The 16,846-nt window shown below is 47.5% G+C and overlaps 1 protein-coding gene across 1 annotated transcript in view; it reads left to right on the top strand.

Moving 5' to 3' along the window:
• The first annotated feature begins 5,825 nt into the window (after nt 1-5,825).
• The window catches only part of LOC121454718 (protein prune homolog 2-like), a 158,120-nt gene continuing 147,099 nt past the window's right edge, over nt 5,826-16,846 (top strand). The window contains exon 1 of the mRNA XM_041662152.1: nt 5,826-5,861. Coding sequence (XP_041518086.1) covers nt 5,826-5,861 — 36 coding nt within the window. The remainder of the gene's footprint in view (nt 5,862-16,846) is intronic.

The raw sequence follows: 16,846 nt of genomic DNA, 5'->3' as shown, positions 1-16,846 counted from the left end.
GAGAGGTGTGGAGACAGAAAAGTCAGTGTCTAAAGGCCGAAAGCAGCTTCTGACCATGGCTGCGTGGTCTCTTCTGCTTTGGCAGAGGGGTGAGGGAAAGGGAAGGGGGCTGGGGATGGGGCAAAGGACACTGTAAGAGAGAAGCCACCATGTGGCCGAGCCACAGTCTATGGCAGCAGCTCCAAAAGACCTAGAATGCCTGTGCCTCAGCTCTTTCTTTCTGGTGATTTCTCTGGCACATCACTGTAGGTGAGGGTGTGGCCAGCTTATTCTTGAGTATGAAGGACACTTAATAGAGCAGTGAGGTGTGTTCTGATTTCTTCCCAGTCTCCAGATTTACCTTCGTTAGATGGGCCACTGGGTTGTGTACTCCAGTGGAAGGGTACTGGTACGCTTCAGTTTGGGCCCCTGGGCTGTGGACCCTGATGCCTGAGCTGGAATTCTGCTTTGGCTATTGCTGCTTGAATTATTTGTTCAGGTTACTTTTTTTTCCTAGTTGGCACATCTTTGGATCTCAGTTTCTTCATTTCTGATACAGAGTCATTGTTAGTGACTACTGTTCTTCATCTTTTAAGGTTACCTCAGAGATAAAAGATAATGTTAGTAGAATCTCAGACCTTGAAAGTTATTAGCATTCCAAGCCCCTTGCCTAATATAATTGTACAACGGTCCCAGGAGAGAAAGCTCACACTAACTGTCAGTCTGTTTTGAACTGCTATCACAAAATATCACAGCCTGGATACTTAGAAAGCACAGTGTGTGTGTGTGTGTGTGTGTGTGTGTGTGTGTGTTTTGTTTTCGTTCTGACTCACAGTTTTGGACATCTAAAGGCATAGCATTGGTGTTTTCTGGGGTCTGATGAGGTAGAGTCAACATGGTGGGATTATATAAGGAAGAACTCACTTGGTGAGGAAGCCAAAAGCTTGTATGGGGTCAGCCTCGCTATTTCCTAATCACCCTATTCTAAAGGGAATGGACTCACCTGCCTGTCCCTATGAAGGCGATGAGCAAGATATCTGATGACCTCCCACAAGGCCTCCCCTCTTACTAGTGTGTACCAGCCTCCAAGCTTCCAACACAGGCGGCTTCCAGGACACACTCAGCCATGCTAAACCGCAGCACATGGATTTCGTGAGGCAGGCAGTATTGTTTTGAAGGGAACTGAGCTACCTTTCTGCAGGAAGAGCATGTGGAAAATGTGAGCCCTCTGGCCTCAGTCGGGTTGAGGAAAGGGGGACTTTGCAGCCACATGCTTCAATTTTCAACAGCCACACGCAGATCTTCAAGTGGCAGCCACTGCTCATTGTCCCGATGACTCAGAGCGCTTGCCCTCTCTACTGTCCTTTCAAATTAAATTCATTGCTCCACAAGATGCCTGTGCTTCCCAGAAATGACGCAAGTGCTGTGTGCCCTGTTCAAAGCCTGGACATTTGACTCTCAGGATACTCTCCCATAAATGAGCTGGGCCGAGCCACCCACTGACAAGTCCAGTAAGGCAGGCCCCTTTCTCCTTTCTAACAGAGGGCATGGAACAGCTGTATACATTTCTTCTTCTAAAATCAAGTCTTACAAAGCCCATCTTGTAAAAATTTAATATCCTTGCCAAAACACATTAAAAAATTAATTCCTTTCACTATGACTGGTCAAAGTATGTCACATCTGACCATTCAAAGGGTGAAAAGCAGGCATTTCCCAGACGGCGAGAAGCTGAACAAAGTGTAGAGACTAAGATACTTAGACTAAGATACCCTCTGTCTCCCATCCTCAAAGAAACCTCCAGTTCTTTCTCACCGAGGAGACGCAGATCCTTGACCCATATCACAGCAATGAGTTAGAAGCAGCTAACCCGTCAGTACCAAGGGACTACACCTGCTAGAGCAGGGTGGGGTGGGGGAGGGGCGGGCAGTGAGCTGGAAGGCCCGGAGAAGTCCACAAGCTGTGACTCAGCATCTGCCAAGCTACTTGAGTTTCTCTTTAAAAGGGACAGCATATGCCAGTGGCTGCTTCTAACCGAGGAGATGACCACATTTCCCTCCTTTCTGGTAATAAGGAGCTGGCCCGGGAAGAAGCCCAGCTGCCCTTACGGTGGCACCAATAACAGTAAGAATACCTGGAGGTGGATGTAGGTACAGTGTTCTTACGAGAGCCTGTGAAGAAAGATCCGGTACCCCTGTGGGGGTGTGGGGGGGGGAGTGGGAGGGGAATGGGGGGGAGTAACTGAGAAGGTAAAGGACACAGGTCCTGAGAAACTTAAATGTCACCAGCGGGCTGTGCTGTTGAGAAACACCTGTGGTGCCTCTCTGGAAACACGCTTCTCACTGTGTAATCCAGGCACCAAAGGAGCAAATTCGTAGGAGGTGGTGAGTGGTAGAGGTGGGAGGGTTAGACATGGACCCCCTTGGGGACATTCTATTTCAGTGCATGCTGCAGTGCACTTCCCTTGCTTCACGGAAGACCCTCCTTTCCACTGAAGTCACTCCATTGTTTCTCCTGTTCTTAATGGAGCCTTGGGAGATAAGAGCGTGATTGACAGGACTGGGGCAGCTTGCTCACGTGATTGCATGTGGTCTGCACGGTGACGCTAAGGGGGAAGGTTATTCCAGCCTTATAAATAGAGGGACCGAAGCGCTGAAAAAAAAAAGTTTGCTCAAAATTGCTTATTGGGTAAGTGGTCAAGGGTTCGTGCAGAGCCCGGCAAGCGCCGTGCATCGGGCAGAGCCCAGCAGGCGCCGTTTACTTCTGTTCCACGTTGGGGCTGGAGAAGTTAAGACAATGCCCCACATATAGCTACCATCTGGCTTGCTCACAGCAGCTCCTGCTCCTCCATGTCTGGGACTTGCCTTCAGGTGGCTTTAGCTTCCTCACGGCATGAGGCAGGTTCCAACAGTATGTATTCCAAGAGGTAAATAAAAGGAGAGGCTGCCAGTCTTAGAAATGGAATGGATTCCATGGTATATTTGATTGTTTGTGAAGTCATGGAGCTGTTCTAGAGTCAAGGAGAGAGAATGTGGATCCTTCTTCTCATAAGAACAATGTCAAAGAACTGCCAGCCTTATTTAGCCTGCCACAGATCAAGGGGAAGGGCAGAGACTATTGTTGCCATACTGTATGACATAGAAATTAGCACCAAAGCTGATCCGCTTCCCAGTGGCTTCGCTTAGCCTTGAACTGCAGCGACTACCCTGTGAGCTTATTGAAGGCCTGGCTCATGTCCGCCCTATGCACCTGAAGTTGGCTATATTAACCCAAGCATAGCCAAGGCTTCTGTAAACTGAAGGAAGACATGAAGGGAGTGCAGTTCTGCTCCTGGCTCCTATTCTGTTCATTGAAGCGTGTCAACCCAGCATAATGTTTTTAGGCTTGACAGTGCACCCTAAGAAAGGCTTTGGGCTACACTGGGATCCAGAACACCCCGTGTAGTCACTGACTAGTTAATAAGGACTAAGCCTGTGTCCAAGTAGTCTTCTCTGGTAGCTACCCCACAACACTTGGTTATACTGGTTTGTAATCCCAAATACTCAGAAGGCTGAGACAAGATCGAAAACTCTTGTCTACAAAAAGAAAAAAAAAAAAGAAAAGAAAGGCAGGGGTGGGGGGAAGAAGAGATAAAGGGGAAAAGACGAAGGTCAGCAGCATAGAACCGTTATTATGTGACATTCACTAAATTCTCCAGTGAAGCCAGAGGCAAAAGGAGGTCTCTGGATTGCTCTCTATGGTGTTAGTGGAATTGTCTGCACTACTTTATCCGTATGGTTTTAAGTTCCTTAAGTCAGCAAAGAAAGCAGATAGGATCTGCAGCTTCCTCGTGGCTCATCACCTGAATGCGCCCCTGAGCTTCCCAGGCCCATCACTTCTGCTAATTGGATCGCAAGACTCTCTTTTTTTTTCAGTGAAAAATGATTTGATTAGGAAGTGTGTAAGCACATACAAGGAGTGGGAAAATGACAGAGATGCAGTATCAGACAGACAACACACACACACACACACACACACACACACACGCTCAACGCTCTTTCCAGACATACATTTATCCATTAACATATGTTTAAGCTGAGAATCTATAGATATAGAACTCGTGTCCTGTTAGTGATCCAGCTATGAATGAGGTAGGTGACGTTTGTGTCTTCGTGGAGCTCACAGCTCAGAAGAGGCTATAGAGGCTATAGAGTCAGGCAATTTATAGCACAGTAGAAAACCTAAATTGCTAATAGAAAACAGAGAGGCCAGCAGCTCAGTCTGTGGATAAATATAAACATGTCAGGAAGGCATTCCAGACAACAAGCCCCATTCTTAAAGTGTGGTACCTGGAGCTGACGCCTGTGCAAACCTTGGGAGACTGCTAGACATATAAAGTCTTCAGCACACATAGACAGACTTGAAATTCTGGATGTGACGCACAAACTCCTGTTTCAGTTTCTTGTCAGGGATTCAGACACATACTGGAGTTCCCTGAGACCTGGAGCCTTAGGGCTGCACGTCATGGCTGATGCTGTGGCCGGCATCACAGGGTGCTGGTTTAGTTGGACTGGAAAAGGGCCTCAGTCTAAGAGTGCTTGAAGTCTGTGGTTAGTATACTGTGACTCGAGGCAGGCTGGAAACACCTCTGCGCTGAGGCCTAAGCTCAAGTTAGGCACTTAGGACCGAGGAGAGGACAACGGGATCTTACAGGGAGTTATGTGCACGCGCCCGCGTGCACACACACACACACACACACACACACACCTGCCGCCGCCCTTATAAAGGAGCCTGGCACAAACCTCCATGGTATAAATTAAGCTCACAGTGGCAAACGTGAATGTTTATTGCCGTGCTTCTTACACTTGAGTGTAAATAGACCCATCTGAGAGTTTCGTAGAAACGGACACTTATTTAGTGGGTGGGGGCAGAGAGTACATTTGTAATAAGCTCAGGGATGCTCATGCTGTTGGTCGGTGAAACTGCTCACTTGTATCACCCAGCTTTTCCCAAGCATACGTACCAAGAGTAGATGGAGATGGCGCAAGAATATAGTTACCCATTAGCTCCAGGAATCATGGAAAGGCGACTAGTTGCAGTGAGCTGAGGAAACCGGATGCTGGATGGATGGGTACGCTTGGAGGGTAGGGAGGAAAGTTGCAGCCTACACAACCTCCCTGCCAGCTCTTCTGGTTATTAGCCATCAAGGTCGGATGGCTTTTAGCTCAGCAATTCCTCCCCGCCCCCGCCCCCCCTTCCCTCCCAGCGCCAATCTCCCTGAGTGCATTCCGGGCCAGGCCAGCAGACCAGCTCATTAAGTGACCACTGAGCTCTCGGTAAGATGCCAGCCAGCCAGAGAGGCGCTGGCCGAGGACAAGGTCTCTCCTGGGGCCTGAGTCCCTCTTCCCACCTTTCCTGGCTGGGGCCTGCAGCAGTGTTACTCTGCAGCAGCCCCTAGCACTTGGCGCGTACTTCTGGGCGCTGTCCATGGTTGCAGCATCTTTCAGCACACCGCGTCAGGAGGCCACCGCGGGGCTCTGCGATTGGCCGAGGAGCCCCTCGCCACCCCCACCACCAGCCCCGCGTCAGGCCCCCCCAGGCGCGTGCCAGCAGGCCTGTGGAGTCCCTGGGCTCCAGGGCGGCACACCCACTTTCCTTATTAGGACAGAGTCGGAGCTCTGCGGTGCGTGGGCTGGGCCAGCAGTCCGGAGGAAGGGAGAAGGGCTCAGTCCCCGCCAGCCCGCCTAGGGAGCGGCTGGTCCCTGAGTCCCAAGGAGCGACCACTTTCTGGAGATTCTGCTTCTGCCTGCCGCTCTCAATCCTCTTGAAGCTCTCCATCCGGACCCCTGGTCCTAGTCCCTTGCAGAGGCATGGAAGAATTTTTGCAACGCGCCAAATCTAAACTGGTAAGTTTCAGGGGTGCGTGTGTCCGTGCGCGTGGATGTGTGCTGCTGCAGGCGGGGAGGAAAGGGTGTGCCGAGGAGGATGAGGATGAAAATAACTTTGCAGCTTAGTTGTCGGTGTGTGCAAGCTGGACCAGCAAAGAAGCCCTGCAGCTCTCCGGAATCAGCGATCTTTTCCCCCACCCGCAGCCCAGCAAGGTGCAGAGGTGGAGTGAGGCCTGTCTGAACTGATGCGACTTACTGCGCCACACAGTCCCTTCCGCCTGGCCTCACTCCTGAGAGACTTTGCTCCCCAAGGACAGGGACAGTGAGTGAACCAGGGTGCTCCTCCTCTAGGAGATAAAAGAGCCCTTCCTTCCTTTCATAAATGCAAAAGACTTGTAAGCGTGAAAAAGAAAACAAAAACAAAAGCAAAACAACCCTCCCCCCCCCAAAAAAAACCCTCCGAAGCCCTGGGACAATAGTTAAGCTGAGAGTGGCAAAGCCCTTGTGAGGATCAGGGTTCTGCCTGGATTGGGGTGGAACCCCTCAGAGGCTGTACAGTGCAGAACTTAGGGGCATCCAGGTTATGCTGACTCTGGTCTCTGCTCTTTCCACACCCTGGAGCAGGGCAGAAGGGGATAGCCTCTGAGGTTGGTGGGCTTCACGTGCTGGTCTGGTATATTTTACTGTCTGAAAATGTAAACAGTGAACTATAATGTCACCGCGTGTCTGCCGTTGCCACCCATTCTGAATGTTGGGGCACTTTTCTCCAGCATGACGATAAAAATCATAACGGAAAGATTCAATCTTGGCACTTAAGAAACAAAAGCCAGGTCCATTTAGAAGCTGTATGTTTTATGGAGTCCAAAAGTACCTTTATGGGTCTGGCCTAAGAGAAAATGCATAATCTATGGTGCCTATAACCTTTGAAACTCCCCAAAAGGCAGCACTGAAGTCCGGGAGGCTTCCACCACAAGGCAGGATGCCATCTATTTCCTGAACATAACAAAGTGCAGGGAGGGCTCTACTCAGGGCAAGGATGGCAGAGAAGCCATACAGCGCCACATGTAGAAATCCTTTCTTCCTTTTCCTCTTTATTATTTTCTTTTAAAGGGACCACCAAAGTTGATTAATGCTGATATTTTGTTTTCTCCCTTTAATTGGTACCCAACCCAGTCCATCAGCATTGAGTGTTTGGGAGAATGTGATAAAATCGAGAAAGTTTCTGATCACTTCTGTGGTTGTTGACTCCTTCGAAGTTTTACAAAACATAAGGAAGGGGGAGAAAAAGCAACTTAGTGCAGAAACTCAGTAATTGCTTTGCATCTTTGCTGGAGCTCCTGCTGTTCTTCCCCTAGGAGTGGGAGAAGGTTGCTGGAAACATCAAGTTAATCTTGGCAACTTGTGATCTGGGTCTGTGTGTGTAAGTGGATAACAAGGAAGTATAAACACAGAGTTTGGGACTGCATCTGTGGCATTTTCTCAGTTTCTAAGGATAATGCTCAGATTGTGGGATCCGCTGGGAGTCTCATTTCTAACAGCAGTGCCTGGATGGAAATCCCCCTTCCAGGGTCATCAGCTGAAAGGGATGTGCAGTATATTTACTGAGTTCCTTCATCAGACAAGCAATTGTTCTCCATCATTAAAAAAAAGACTGGAAAAAGGAGGTTGCTTGATATTGTTACCAGTTTCTTGCATTAGCCAGAGGAGCAATTAGAGCTAAATTGTTCTTTTCTTAGAATAGGCTTCTGGCTAGAAATCACAATTAACCTTTCTCGCTCAGCTGCCACAAATGTGTTTGGTCACTTTTGGTCATCACACATTTCTCCTAATAAATACTTTCAGTAATAAAATTCATGCTTAATATACAATATTCAAGAAGAGACAGAGCTTTTCTTTAGCCAATGTTTTCCTTGGGAAGACAGATCATGTCTGTAAATCTTGCCATTTTTCTGTGAAAAGCTTATTAAGGGAAAGACATTTACTGTTCTGATTTTTTGTATTAAACTTTTGTTAGAACCGTAGTTAGAAAAGAATTGTGGATGGAACTGTTTTCTATTCAACATTATTATAAACTGATCAATATGATACTTAAAACTGCCTGGTTGCCAGATTTTCCTCTTGTTTTATTATTTATTTTGATGTGTTGTAAGTGTGATATGTAACTTTGAATAGTTGAGGTTCCTTCAGAGATGTGAACATGGGCTGGCTACTTCCGGGAGACAGCAGGGCCTTGAGTTCAAGGCAGCCTGGAAAACTTGGTGAGACCTGATATTGAAGGAGAAAGCAAGTGTGAGACCCCGGTTCCTTCCTAGGGCTGTAAAGCCAATCAATAAACAAACTAAATCTCTTTGAAGATTTGTCTGCTTTCCCCTACTAAGAATATTTGTTTCTGTCTGTTATTGAGAGGGGAATGTTTTTATTCTAGGGCAGGCCCTGGGTTAGGCTAAAAGGAATGGAGTCAACAGAATAACTGACAGCAAGGCCCAAGCCAGGGGTAAGAGCAGCCAGAGGGTCTGCTGTTCGCCTAGACGCTCCTCCCAGCCCTCCATGAAAATGCAGTTGTGTTTCTAGTCTGGCTACCCACCGCTGGATATTGAAATAGGAGTGGGCAGACATTTTCCTTCTCTCAGCCAGTGCAGCCGGCTCTTCCTCTACCTGCCGGGTCAGAATTGAAGCAGAGGCAGAAAACAAATCCTGCAGTTCAGATCAGGCCTTCAGGTTTCCCTTCACTTTCTGTTCTCTTAACCATTTGGGTGGTAGTGTCTTGGCCTTTCTTAGATACACATTCCTGTGTAAGAGAGACCGAAGAAGAAAGGGAAGGAAGGATGGCTTCCTGCCTATGATCTGGGAAATGTTCTCCAACTTTACACTAGTTCCCTGAGAAAGGTGTTTGGTCAAGGACCACTTCATGGAAATAAACTCCAAGTTCCCATGAACTTTGGGGAACAATTGTAACTGAGGGATAACGCAGGGGTGGATAGAAAGGCATGAAGTGGGGCTGGCAAGAAGCCAGTGTCTCCATACTGGGTAAGCTGGCTGCTGAGCCCCTTGTACCCCCATATACCACCAGCTGATGCAATTCATGCAGCTGCTGATGGGTGGGGACCACCACCACCCACACACTATAATGTGTAGGTCATAAGTCAGCCTTGGAGGGGACACCAGCTGCTGTCACAGGAATGTTGTTTGTAAGAGAAAGTGAAGAGTCATGATTGCGGTTCAGGGCACACATGTGCCACAACAGTGACAGCTGAGACACTTGACTCCGATGCTCGTGTAAATGCAGATTTCTATAGGAGAAAAATGCAGGATGATCTGGGTGTCAGTGTATACTCAGGGATGCATCACACTGGAATGAGAGTTTACAGCCTAAACTCTTCATGAGCAACTGCATCGGAGAGTAGCTCTATGGGGCAGCCATACAATGGGAAACTGAAGCAACATATTTATCCCGATTTTTACATTGGAAGGAGATGTGTGTTCACAAAATGGATTTAAATTCTTTATCACGTGTGTGTGTGTGTGTGTAGGTCAGAGGTCTATTGTCAAAAGTTGGTCCTCTCCATTCACTATGTGGGTCCCAGGGATCAAACTCGGGTTTGTCACCCTCCACCCATTGAGTCATGTCTCAGAACTCTGAGAAGGAATTTTTAAAAGCACTCAGGAAAGGACTGCAGTGGGAAGGGGCAGCAGTGGAGGAGAAGCTACAGAACACATTCATCCGGGAGTTGGCGGTATTCTGATCCAGGGCCATAGGATCAGCTCCCCAACCCCATAAGCCAGGCAAGTGCTCTGGAGTTGATGCCCTGTCCTGATATTTTACGACAGGGACTCCTTTGATTCTCTGCTTTCTAGTCTTTGGGATGTCAGTCACACTCTGCCTTGCCTGACCCCAGCAGTGAGTTTTGCCCAGGGCATTTATGGACAGGAAACTGAGGTTTCCAGAGCCCTTCTGGAGTAAGCGCAGTGGCATCTGCCTGCCTTGCCGAGTGATGACTGATGAGAAACAAGCCTTGGCTAGGTCCAGACTCCGCTGGGTTTCTCACTGTGAGATCATCCGGTCCAGCAGCTGAGAACTGTTTAAGCCTCAGGACCTTTGGAAAAGAACCTGACCAGAGCGTTTCCAGGTAACCGGATGTCGGAGTGTAATGGTCTGTCTCAAAGAAAAGAGGTGTTCATTGTCACTTACACAACAGCTCAGGACCTGGAGGACATGTGATCCATTGGCAAGGTGCTTTTCAGTCTGTGGTTTGGGGGATATTTTATGTCACCTCAATAAGAAGCTGGCAGGCTTGGTGTAGTACAGTTTATTTGAGTGGATATTGTGGTTATTTTGAGTTCAGTGCACAAATCTCGGGCACGCTTGCAAGCGATGGTGTCTTAGTGAAAGGAAGCCTGTGCTTTCTTGGCATTTCCCCATTCCATGCTAACAGAGAAGAATGGGAATTGGATCGTGGGGATAAATGAAAGCTGTAGAAGAGGAGAAAACACATAAGCAAAGGATGCAGTGCGGCTTTGTTCATTGACTCTTCTTGAACCTGGCCTTACTGGAGCGTCACAGACTTTGTGGTTTTCTTGGAGAACACTGGGAAGGGGCTGGGCTGGAGTGGGGCTCGGGGGGTGGCACGGACTTTGACATGCATCGCACCTCAGGGTTTGTGCAGAACACAGTCTACACCGTGATGTGGCTCTCCTTTTGTAGGTATCACAATAGCCATTCACAATCTCTGGCATCTCCATAGATCCATTTCTTTGGGCTTTGGGTTTTGGTCTCCAGAGAGGTGCCGTCTTCTTCCTGAGAGACTTAGTGAGGCTAGGGAGCTCTACATTGGTCCTTAAAAGTTAGACCTATATAGTCTGAACTAGAAAAATTTACGTAGTTTTAAGCTGGGAAATATATAATGGTATTTACTTTGTGTGTTTGTTGTAAAATCAAAATGAGAAACCCATGGCTCTTAGCACAGAGCTGGAAGCAATGGCTTCTGTCTCCACTCCCTCCCCCCAAGCGCTTCTCTTCTGTAGGACACTGTGATAATGAATGACATTGTCAGTCATCCAGTTTGTCCATCTGGAAGCATCCTCCCCTCCGTCCCAGACCGCAGTGGCCACCCCACATTCTGCCTACTGCTCTCAGGCAGCTTGCTGCACGGAGCCTTGAAAGCATCTGGCACTCAAAGTTGAAAACACTCCCCACCACACACACACTTAAAACCTTGAGAACTGCTTTAGCGTCAGGATGGTTTCTCCATCTTAAAACCTTGTGGTTACTTTCCGTTGCTCTTAGGAGTACGGACGACATTCCTAGCACACCTCTGCGGTTACCCTCTTCTGGTTTCTCCTCTTTTGCCTTTGGCTTAAATAACACCTGCCACTTCTTCAAATAAAAATGAAGAAAGGAAATTCCTCCCACCTATCCCCCTCATTCCCTGACTATAAACTATAAATAATATTTTTTTATTAAAAAATGCTTTTAGGTCTCTTGTCTCATTTTGCCATTATATTGGGCATATTTAATTAATGCCAGTGTGCTAAGAGTAGGGAGTGAGGCCTCCATATGCTTTTGCTTACCATTGTGTCTCCGGAGCCTGTCATGGTGCTTGATGCTTGTGTATGATTTTAGAATGAAGAAAGCCATAAATCAAGAGTCCTGGTCAAGGCATGGCAGAAAGTAGTGACCCAATAAAAACGAATAGCTGGATGGACAAAGTTATATTCTGGCAGGTCTAAATCTGGAGCAGAACTTGAAAAGGTTGAAAGAGTGCTAGGCAATGCTTATATCACAGACATACAAAATGTCCTTACATTGCTAAGAGGCTAGCCCTTATGCCTGGGTGCCTGGGATAGGTAACTGTCGATAGACCGAAAGCATGGGCAGAGGAAGGCACGGGGGAAATAAGGCAAGTCTCTGTGCAGCCGCACTTGGTAGATGAATGAACAATGGAATTGTTATATCCAGACTTCCTTTGTGTGGCTTGAAGAGTAGAAGTTGGATGACACTCCCCCTCCCGCCCTGCAATCCCAGCAGCTGTGCCAAACTGGTCCAGCCTGTTCTCTGCATCTGTGCTATTACTACGGCCCTGAGAGAGATTGCCTGGGAAGACTTTCAGCATCCCCTGGAGAAAGAGTAATGGTACCAGATATTCTTTTTGGAGGGGTTGGCCCAGACTTAGCACTGTACACCTCATACATAGAACAAACTCATGTGAAGTTCTGAGCCAGAATTCTTGTTTAGCCGGCGGGACTGTTGCACGGCATAGCTTTGGTCCCCCAGTTCGTGTAACTCTCGGCGTGTGAGCTGAACTTCCCAGCTACGCCGATAACCTCAGCATGAAAAGTTTGTATATCTTTGAATTCAGTTACAGAATTTGTGTATTTCTACGTATTTGATAATTCATGTTTTGGAGCCAAGCATGATGATGTTTCATTTCCTAAGGTTACTATTTTAGAAATAAAATTTTCTTTCCTGTTTTTATTTTGTTACTCTTCTTTAAATGAGAGGTATCTTTATTATGATTCGGTGTATTCTTTTGATTCTAAGCAAGACCATGTAAATATACTTTACAATAACATATTTGATCTTCATCGGATTTTAGCAACAAATTATGTCTAGTTAGAATTCATTCATTCGTTCGCTTTTGAGAACTAGATTTTTTAGTAGGATGGAATTACCTGCAGAGCCCTCCAAACCAGTAGCTGAAATAGATGCAGACGTAATACAAAGCTTGTGTTCTTATGCTTGGTGCCTGCTGACCTCTCTTAGAGCAGCAGTGGGCATACAGTTTTAAATCTGAGACCTTGAGCTGGTGAGTGTGAGGCAGTCATGGGGAAGCCACTTACCCTAAAGAAGAGCTTAGATTTTCCTGGATCATGGTTCTGGATTTGGAGGACCCTTGGACAGTATTCTGCTCTGCATGCGTTTCTTGGCCCTAAGTGTAATGCGGCGGCATTGGGGCTGTGCATGGGTTCTGCAGCCAGAGGCCTGATGGAAGATCCTGACTCTGCCGTTGCTAGTTAGTAGCCACACAATCTTGAGCACTTTGCCTTCCTGAGCCTTGGGTTTCCTGTCTGGAAAGTGAGAACAAGAGGAGAATCCCCTTTCTAAGCCTGCAGCAGGTGACACATGTCAAAATAAGAGTGTGATTTCTGTCCGGTGCTCCCATGTGGGTCTCTGTCTCTGTCTCCTTTCATCGCCTGATGAAGGTTAATATTCATGAGGATGCCTATGTGTTTTGTTTTTGGATTCACCTTCTTATTTAGCTTCTCTAGGAACATGAATTATAAGCTCAATGTCCTTTATTTATGGCTAGAAACCAAATCAGGAGCAGAAGGAGACGGAGCACGAGCAAGGAACTCAGGACCACGAGGGGTGCACCCACACACTGAGACAATGGGGATGTTCTATCGGGAACTCACCAAGGCCAGCTGGCCTAGGTCTGAAAAAGCATGGGATAAATCCGGACTAGCTGAACATAGCGGACAATGAGGAATACTAAGAACTCAAGAACAATGGCAATGGGTTTTTGATCCTACTGCACGTACTGGCTTTGGGGGAGCCTAGGCAGTTTGGATGCTCACCTTAGGAGACCTGGATAGAGGTGGGCGGTCCTTGGGCTTCATACAGGTCAGGGAACCCTGATTGCTCTTTGAGCAGATGAGGGAGGGGGACTTGATCGGGGGAGGGAAATGGGAAGCGGTTGCGGGGAGGAGGCAGAAATCCTTAATAAATAAATAAATTAAAAAAAAAACAAAATAAGAGTGTGAGCCGGGCGGTGGTGGTGCACACCTTTAATTCCAGCACTCGGGAGGCAGAGGCAGGCGGATCTCTGTGAGTTCGAGACCAGCCTGGTCTACAAGAGCTAGTTCCAGGACAGGCTCCAAAACCACAGAGCAACCCTGTCTCGAAAAAAACCAAAAAAAAAAAAAAAAAAAAAGAGTGTGGTCTCCGTCCATGTTACCAGGAAGGTGACCAGAGAGCCAGACAAGTCTGTTCACTTCACAGAACTGGGGACAATTCTTAGCTATCTTTATTCCAGCCAAAACTTGTTGAATCTCTGTCTTAGCTCTAAGACAGACTTGTTTTGTTTAACCCCATATTGACCTCGAGATCAGGAGGGTTACATCTCTGCGCTGTCTGTTTCACATTAAAAGCCCTGGACAACTGGGCAATAACCAATGCTGCTGAGAATTGGTTATGAGAAAATGATGGCAGCAGATTGTCGAATAAGCTGTTGAGCTTCACTGTGTGTCCAAAAGAAGTAACCTGGGAGCTATTTGGAGGATAGGGTATGTGACTAGTTTTCCGTATAACTAGAAAAAATGTAGCTAATTTGGTGAAGTTTTAATAATAGAAATACATCAGGAGAAGTTTGAATGGAAAACAATATTTAAGTGCCAAGGTCCCGAACATATTGGTTGGTTGGGCAGAGTCCCTCATGGTTATGGCTGTCCTGGCAGAGCTGGTGGCTGGGGTTACTTAGACTGACTGTAGGGTGGTGTGAACTTCAGTGGGCACAGCTGGGACGGAGATCTGGGGTGCTGGCGCTGCTGTCTTGTGCCCATCCTGCCATTGCTTCCTAGAATGTCAGGGAGGCAGTGCCACCGAGGGGTAACGGCTGTGCTCAGCGTGCAGAGTGAGGCAAAGGTTAGAGAAAACGGAAGAAGGAATTGGAAGGGAAGTAAGAGCAACGAGAGGGACCAAAAAGACCCAGCGGGAAGCAAGTGTGCATGAAGGTGCAGCTTAGAAGAAAATCCAAAACTCGGCGTAGGATGAATTTCATGGGCACCATGTCCTCTATCTCGATTCTCTGGCAGCTTGTGCCAAACCAAAGTCTACCCCAAATGGGGAATTGGGCCCAGGCAGCTTCCTTCAGGCAACTTCGACTGCCTCAACTTCATTTCCTGTTGCAGTGAGAAGATACAGGGCTGACAAGAGCACTTAAGTAAGGAAGGGCTTTTTTTCTCCCAATTCCAGGTTATGGTCCATCGCTGTGCGGAAGGCAAGGTGGCAGGGACTTGCTGCTGTCATTCCCATGACACTCACAGTCGGGAGCAGAGCGCAATGTTTCAGGCATGCCAGTCCTCACTCCAATTCTCCACTCATAAACATCAGGTTCCTTTGCCCAGAAAATGGCGCCCCTCCAGTGGGTGGGTCTTTCCGTTTCAGTTAATATAACCAAGATAATCACACATATACTTGCACACAGGCCAACCTAACCTAGACAGGTTTTCACTGAGACACTTTCCTTGGGTAATTCTAAACCTGGTCAAGTTTAAAGGTCAAACTAACCATCACACCTGCTATCACGGTTTTCATAGGAGAATCCTGCAAGTTCCATTCTCTATTTGTGAGACGACACCTCAAGGTTGCTCTGGGCAGCACTGGGGTTTAGTCGAGGCAAGCTACTGTCACCTGCACTGGCCCTTTAATAAGCGCTTGGCCACAATCCTCAGGAATTTGCTTCTCTCTAGGGTAGATGTTGGAAGTTACTGGTCAGTTACAATGGGAAGAACAGCACAAACAAAAAGCGAATCAAACAGGAAGCAGGCCCAGGCCTCCAGTGTGAGCCACTGCATTAGTATGAGGGAAATAGTCCTAACGATGGGCCCAGATTGTGGACGACATGCCCTCACTGATGTCAACTACATACATAATCATGGCAGTAACAACAACGAATAACCAGGCAAGAAAGATCTGTAAACTCAGTGTTGCATTTGAAAGGAAAGACGCGGTGTGCAAGCAATTTCAGAACAAAAGAAATCTCATTAAGAGGACTAAATTAGAAAAAAGTAGAAACAGTTGCATGGAGGGTGAGCTTCCACTGCCTGGAGAGGCCTCTGGAATAGGAGCCCATGTCCTTCAGTCAAACAGGTCTGTGACATGTTTAGCACGGTGCTCGTGAGTCAGCACAGAGGGCGATGGAGCTAGAAATAGGAGCTGGGGGGTAGGCATGAATCCTTGGCATGACAGAGATGTGAGTACTCACCCCAGTTCCCATCCTGATGCAATAATGCATTTGGTTCTGGACTCCAGGAGAATGCAGCAGAGGCCATTCACATGCAGACGCCTCCAAGCTAAGCCTAAGAAGAATGTGGGCAGACCCATGCTGGTCTGTTGAGTGTTGGAAAGGGTTTTATGAAGGGGCTCTGTTGAGGAATCATTTTTTCCTTAGTTATAAAATCAAGATTTAGAAGGACCCTCTTTCCTCCTTTTATTTTATTTATTTATTTATTTGGTTTTTCGAGACAGTTTCTCTGTGTAACAGTCCTAGCTGTCCCAGAACTAGCTCTTATAGACCAGGCTGGCCTCAAATTCACGGAGGTCTGCTTGCCTCTGGAAGCCCATTCATTTAAGAAGGCCCAGACTGTTTTCATACAAAAAAGGATAATCTCGTATTATGCATGACTTTCGTATATAGAGAAGTGATCATGTTGGGCTTCCTGCATCTTCTCAACAAAAGGCAGAAACAGAAGCCCTTCCCAACGGTGCACCCCCACATCCTCTTCAGGCTTGTCTCTAGAACTGCTCATCTGGTCACATCAGCACCTGGCTCTGAGGACAGAAAGATGGCGGATGGTCCATTCAGCTCAGCTGCTTGTAGCCCATGAGTATGCCCAACAGAACAGAACCCACATGTGGCTGCTCCCAGGAAGGCAGTCACTCTGGGCTCCTCTCCGCGGAGGCAAGGGGACAAGTGAACACCCGCACCCGTGTAAAAATCCAGGTGCAGTCATAGACCTGACTTTAGGCCCAGTACTGTGCGAGGTAGGGACAGGAAAATCTCCGGGGTCCGCTGGCTGCCAACCTCGCTGCGGTTTGATTGAGAGACCCTGCTTCAAGAATGAGAGTGATAGAGCAAGACACCCTGTCTCCTCCTCTGGCTGCTGCACACATGGAATGTTCATATCTGAACACATGCATGTACATACACCTCTGTCTGCCATGAAGAAATAAATAAAACCAAGTAAAGCCAAAACATTGCTATGGTTCTATAACTGACGATGCT

Source organism: Microtus oregoni, unplaced genomic scaffold (assembly GCF_018167655.1).
Source record: "Microtus oregoni isolate MIOR12 unplaced genomic scaffold, Mior012 000012F_ref0000307, whole genome shotgun sequence".
NCBI classification, from domain to species: domain Eukaryota; kingdom Metazoa; phylum Chordata; class Mammalia; order Rodentia; family Cricetidae; genus Microtus; species Microtus oregoni.
The sequence above is the reverse complement of the archived record's forward strand: the minus strand, read 5'-3'. Positions and strand labels throughout refer to the sequence as shown.